Source organism: Mirounga angustirostris, unplaced genomic scaffold, assembly GCF_029215605.1.
Source record: "Mirounga angustirostris isolate CCGP_5_RB_7025 unplaced genomic scaffold, mMirAng1.0.hap1 SCAF_13, whole genome shotgun sequence".
NCBI lineage: Eukaryota > Metazoa > Chordata > Mammalia > Carnivora > Phocidae > Mirounga > Mirounga angustirostris.
In genome coordinates this window covers 58,398,998-58,405,717 of record NW_026991721.1, presented here as the reverse complement: position 1 = coordinate 58,405,717, position 6,720 = coordinate 58,398,998, and the positions used below count along the sequence as shown (strand labels likewise).

General features: G+C 37.3%; 1 protein-coding gene across 1 annotated transcript; it reads left to right on the top strand.

Moving 5' to 3' along the window:
• Positions 1-277: 277 nt before the first annotated feature.
• LOC123856656 (olfactory receptor 51V1-like) lies at positions 278-1,222 on the top strand. The gene has a single exon (XM_045892801.1). The coding sequence runs from the start codon at positions 278-280 to the stop codon at positions 1,220-1,222; it is 945 nt and encodes a 314-aa protein (XP_045748757.1).
• Positions 1,223-6,720: the final 5,498 nt, after the last annotated feature.

Sequence of the window (6,720 nt, the reverse complement as noted above, 5' to 3'; positions counted from 1 at the left end):
ATGGACCCGTTAATATCATTGTTTCTGCATAAAACCCCCTAGTCTCTTGGCATACCTAGTCACCAGCCCTTGAAAATCTCTGTCTCGACAATGGATTTTTGCTTTAAAGAATACAGAAGCAGGTCTCTGTTTTTCTGAGTTTTTGACACTTAAGCAAACTGCATTATATTTTAATTTATTTTCCTCCCCAAAGCAGACAAACATTACTAGAAAATAGGGGATCATAAACTGATCTAATTTGTGACATCTCTCTAGAAATATTTTCAGTCATCTACTAATGTCTCCCATCTCTATCTTGAATGTCAGTAGTTCCGGATTTATTCTCACTGGTTTTCCTGGCCTTGAAGTTCACTATCTCTGGATCTCCATCCCTTTCTCCTCCATCTATGCTATGGTCTTCCTGGGAAACTGTATGGTGCTGCATGTGATCCAGACTGAGCCAAGCCTACACCAGCCCATGTTCTACTTCCTTGCCATTCTGGCCCTCACTGATTTATGCATGGGGCTATCCACTATTTACACGGTGCTGGGGATCCTATGGGGGATCATTCGTGAGATCAGCCTGGATTCTTGCATTGCCCAGTCCTACTTCATCCATGGTCTGTCCTTCATGGAATCCTCTGTCCTCCTTGCTATGGCTTTTGACCGCTACATTGCCATTTGCAACCCACTACGCTACTCTTCCATCCTAACTAATGACAAAATCATGAAAATTGGGATGGCAATCTTATGTAGGAGTTCTTTACTCATACCTCCAGTCATCATTCGCCTAAAGTTCTTAAATTATTGCCGCCCCCACATCCTTTCTCACTCTTTCTGCCTGCACCAAGACTTAATTAGAATGGCCTGTTCAGACATCCTCTTCAACAGCATTTATGGTCTAGCCCTGGTAATCAGCAACCTATTGTTGGATGCAGTGCTCATACTTATCTCCTATATCATGATCTTGCATGCAGTCTTAGCTATTGCATCACGGGATGAGAGAATCAAGTCCTTGAAGACCTGTGTATCTCACATCTGTGCTGTTTCAGTTTTCTATATCCCAATCATTGGTCTGACTATGGTGCACCGCTTTGGAAAACACCTCTCACCACTGGTTCATGTCCTTATGGGCAACATCTATATCCTTTTCCCACCTTTGATGAACCCCGTTATTTATAGTATCAAGACCCAACGAATACGAAGGAGAGTCCAGAGATTGTTTTATCTGAAAAGAATGTAAGTCTTGAGATCAAATGTGAATGTATTTATAAGTCAACAAGTGGAGCTTAAAAGGGTAAGAGTCAGTAAATAATTATAAATATATTAAATGATTTTTTGTATGTTTTCCATGTTACTCCCTCTCTGTTTTTCCCCACAACCATAATTCAGTGAAACTGATATGGGTTATATTGTGATCAATTTTATAAATCAGAAAATACATATCTAATGGGCTGAGAATCATATTGATCTATAAGGCACATTCATCATTAAAATGTATATCTTACTATGTCCAGTTGAGTGAAGGTAGTTTGGGATCCACTCATTACATAAAAGATAAATTTTACTGATTAAAGTCCTTTAAGTAATTATTAAAGTGTCAACAATGATTTTAGTCCATTTCCATTACCTTAGGCAGTATTCTTGTTTATTGTTCAGCCATTCTCCCTGCTAACCACTTTAGCCACATGGTCATGTAATGGTGTAAATATCATAAAGAGATTGGGCTATTTGGATCATTTAAAAAGTAGTGAGACGAACAACAAAATCCAAACTTGATACCAAATTACTCACCAGCCAAGTAATCTTTCCCTACTCCCTTCCTATGAGCGGTAATTGAACTAAAGATACTGACAAACAGTAATTGCCAGGGTAGAATGAAATAGACTTTTGTGATTAGTTTGTTTATCCAAATAATACAAATAGCAACTACCATTTGAAAACCATTTGGGGGGCGTCTGGGTGGCTTAGTCATTAAGCGTCTGCCTTCCACTCAGGTCTTGATCCCAGGGTCCTGGGATCGAGCCCCACATTGGCTTCCTGCTCAGCAGGAAGCCTGTTTCTCCCTCTCCCACTCCCCCTACTTGTGTTCCCTCTCTCGCTATATCTCTCTCTCTGTCAAATAAATAAATAAATAATCTTAAAAAAAAAAAAAAGAAAACCATTTGGAAATGTTTCCTATGAGTCCACATTTCATTTAAATTTCTTACCCCAGTTTAAAAAGAAAAAAAACAAGAAGAGAGAGAAAATATAAAATGTTACTATGGCCAAGTAATATAAATGTTTCTTTTTAAAAAAAATAATATTTTTTTAGAGAGCAAGAGCAGGGGAGGGGCAGACAGAGAGGGAGAGAGAGACTCTCAAGCAGGCTCCACACACAGTGAGGGGCCCAACACAAGGCTGGAGATCATGACCTGAGCTGAAATCAAGAGTCAGATGCTTAACCAACTGAGCCATCCAGGTACTCCTCAATGTGTTTCTAATTTATCTCCCCATCAAGACTCTATGGTAGGTATTATTTTTGTTACATATATGTATAGTTTAAAACACATGAAAGTTAAATGATAAGTCAAATTCTGAGGAGGTAGTAAGTGATGGAATTTGTATATATTCTTTGCTTTAGTTTCAAATTACATGACATTTCTTTCTTATTTTCCTTCTGTACTTCTTAATATGAAGTTTAATAAATGGTTATGCAACCATCATAAAAATATCTCATGAATAAAAACAGATCACTAAAGTAAATCATGGATGGTAACATAGTGTACATATTGAGACTCTGTTGGTATGTGAGTTTCCTCAAAATATTATTGCTACAATTATTTTATGTAATCTATGTAATATAATTAAGGCAAGTTTTTTTGAGGTGTACTTACAAACAGTAATTTGCTCTGTTTAGATGTGTATGTGTAGTTTGATGAGCTCTGAAAAACATTTATAGTCATGTAGTCACCACCATAATCAAGATATGGAATATTTCTATCACTCCCAAAAATGCCCTTTTACCTCTTTGTGGCCAGTCTTCTCCCACAACCCCAGGTTCTGGAAGTCACTAAACCGATCTCTCATTCAGTTTTCCCTTTAAGAGCAGGTCATGTAAATCAAATTATAAACAGTGTAATCTTTATATCTAGATTCTTTCCCTTGCAATAATGCTCTTGAGATACATTTTTGTTGTTGCCTATATGCACAGTTTATTTTTGTGGTTGAATCTTATTCCATGGTATCACATAGAGTAAACTGTGTGTTCTTTTATCAATTGATGGACATTTTAGTGTTTTACAGTTTTGATTTTGAATAAAGCTGCTATAAGCATGCATACTATATGATTGTAAAAGTGTTTTCCCCAAACCGATAGAGTTTACCTTTGATGTTTATATCTTTACTTTTAATAATACAACAATCATCACAGTGATAGTAATCATTATCATCATAAAAATAATATTTAGTTTATATTTACCAGATGTCTATTTTATGCCAGGAACCATGGAAACATTACCATGACAGTGATTCTTGCTATTAATCTTCAGAGCAAATCTACAGGGCAAATCATAATCATTCAGTTTTGCAGATGAGCAAATTGAATAAAGGCATTTTAAATTACTGACAAATAACAGTGGGGTGGTACAGCTTCACACCACTTTTACCTCTGTTACTATGGTTTCATTTTGCCTTGCCTTATATCTGATAGTTCAGCTTGTTTTTGTTGGTGATCCTGTTCATGATGTGAGTTCAGAATTTTAAGTTGTGTATTGATGTAAATATAGGTTCTCAAATGCATTACCAGTGGAACCAATTATTTAATAGGTTGTTCTTCTCTCAGCCAGCATTATGATATACCAAATCCTATGTAATAGGCTTTGTACTTTATACTCAAAAATCAAATGTGGTGAGTATTGTCTTTGTTTTGATTTCTAGTGTTAACATTGTTCCGAGAGACTCTATCTATGCTAATGGTTGTCTAAAACTCCAGCTTCCCACTTACAGGTCAATTAAAGTTTTTGAGTTTAAAAAATATATTTTCTGTGGCATAACTTAATCTATTTCAGTAACTTTTCTGTCAATTGGAAGTCGATGCTCTCTGCTAGACTATTTCTTTCCTCCATAGCTATCTGCCACTCACTCCCATACAATTCCCTTATTGCTTGTGTTCAAGGGGAAGCCAACACATCCATCTAACTCTGAGGAATTGGATGAGAGAACTGGATGGGCCCTGGTCTGCATCTGTAGTACTTGGCTGAGCCTTGTTGAATGAACCTCATCTTGCCTCCTTACTCTGCATGGGTTTCTATTCTTTCTGCAACCTCTGCTGAAATTTGATAATTTTCTCCTGGATCCCACCTAGTGAGGCATCCATAACTTTGGATCTTAATCTACAAGCCCGAAACGTAACTCATTTTCTCTTACTTCCCCAACTCTAACATTTGTGTCTATGGCCCTTGGCTACAGAACCATTTTTTCCTAGCCAAAGCAATTCCCTTTTCAACTTCCTTAGTCAGGATTTGCCATGGTCTTTGTGTTCCCCACAGTGCTGTTAAGAATTCCTAGATTCATTTGTTGCCCTTGTGAAACAGAAGGAAACCAGTTCTCTGACTGAACATACCACATGGTCATTTTTATTCTAATGCCGCTCTCCCATGATGGCATGAGACAACCTGCTAAGAAATCTCTCAGATATTTAAGCAGGAAATAAGGCATTCATCTCCCCCTGTTTTTAATCTTCCTGTTCAAAACTCATTGGATTTCTATGTTTTTATGCCCTGACATTTTGAATGAGGGTCAGAGAGTGTGAAGCTGAAACTAGGACCTTGAAGACTGTATCTTGGCGCCTGGGTGGCTCAGTTGGTTAAGCGACTGCCTTCGGCTCAGGTCATGATCCTGGAGTCCCGGGATCGAGTCCCGCATCGGGCTCCCTCCTCGGCAGGGAGTCTGCTTCTCCCTCTGACCCTCCTCCCTCTCATGCTCTCTGTCTCTCATTCTCTCTCTCGCAAATAAAAAAAAAAAATTAAAAAAAAAATAAAATAAAGAAACACTGGAATATTCAATTTGGAAAAGCTGAGGTTATCCATAATTTAATCCCTTTTTTATTACATACCCTAGATTTGAAAGAGGTCAGATTCATACTCAAAGAACCAAGTCAACTTCAGGTTACCTTCTTCTCGTACATTCTTGAGTTGCTCTTTGTTCCAGAATTTAGAGGTACTCTCATCCTGTCCATGCAATGTGATTTCTCTGACCCATTACACTGATAGCATATTTACTTATTTGAAACCAGTCGATCTATATAAAGTGATATTTCTGACTTTGGTACTGAAGGATTAATTTGTCCTATTGTCTGATGAAACTTACAGCAGTGTAAGAGATTAAGTAAGAATAGCTTGAAAAGTGGGGCTCCCAGTTCCTCTCCCAGAACACCATATCTATATTTCCTTAGCACAGCTAGGCCAGGTCTTCTCCATTTGACAGTCAGGGAATACACTTTGGAATATATTTGGGAATACAAATGGGAATACATGTCTTCATTTAATGGCCAGGAAATATGGAGAACAGTTGCATTATTTGAAGAGGGAGTGCTTACTGCCCAGTGGATGCTCAGGTAGGGAGTCTGAGGACAGGCTCAGAGAAGACATAATAACAACTACTCTAAAGAGACAGAAAATGGACACATGAAAATAAACAACTGTGTATGTGAAAAAAAAAACAAACAAACAAAAGGAAGATAATCCGGATTAAACTAAGAGTCTCAAAAAGGGGGATGTCTTAATTGTTTTCTCTTTCCTTCATTCCTGGACTATCAACTCCATAGTGGTGGATATTTTTATTTCTTTAATTCATAAATGGATTCCTAGTGTCTGCATATGAGCCTGTGGAAATAAATATGTATTGCCTGAATTTAGCAAATTACTACCAAAATGTGTATTTAGACCTCATGCCTTCCTTTTTTCCCTTGTTTTCCTTATTTCCACAATTTTTAAATCTACTTTTATTGAGATATGACAAATATAAAAATCTGTACATATTTAATACATACCTCCAGATGACTTTGGAGTATATGCTCATGACACCATCAACATAAATAATATCATAAACTTAATCATCACCTCTAAAATATCCCTCCCACTCTCCCTCTTTTTTGTGATATTTAACATATCTACCCTCTTAACAAATTTTTGAGTATGTAGCACAGCATTGTTAACTATATGCACTATGTATTCTGTAGATCTCCAGGACATATTTGTCTTGGATAACTGAAACTATATACTTTTTGACCAATAAATGCAGTGGAATTCCTATCCCCAAGCCCTTGGCAAGCTACCATTCTACTCTCTGCTTCTATGAGTTTATTTTAGATTTCTATATAAGAGGGGGCATGTAATATTAATCTATTAGCTGCTTTCATATTTCTCCAGGGCACTGAAATGTTCTCTTTGGAATAGGTTGATGCCCTCCTCACTTCAAACTATCTTCACAATAGCTAAGGTCATGCTGGTGATCTGTTAGGAAATAATTTCACATACATCTTTTTGAAATTATTCAGCAATTCTGAGAGTTCTCATTTTTAAGCCCCTTGCCTCGAAATGGATAGTATGTCATGTAGTTACTTTTCTCCTGTTATCTTTCCTAAGTCTCTCTCTTTCTCTCACTCTCTCTCTCAAACACACACACACACACACACACACACACACACACACACCATGACACCATGTTCCCAAAAGGGAATTCTTTAGGTTCAGTATGGCC

Excerpts from the sequence above, each read along its gene's own strand:
- LOC123856656 (XM_045892801.1), top strand. The coding sequence starts at position 278 with ATGTCTCCCATCTCTATCTTGAATGTCAGTAGTTCCGGATTTATTCTC.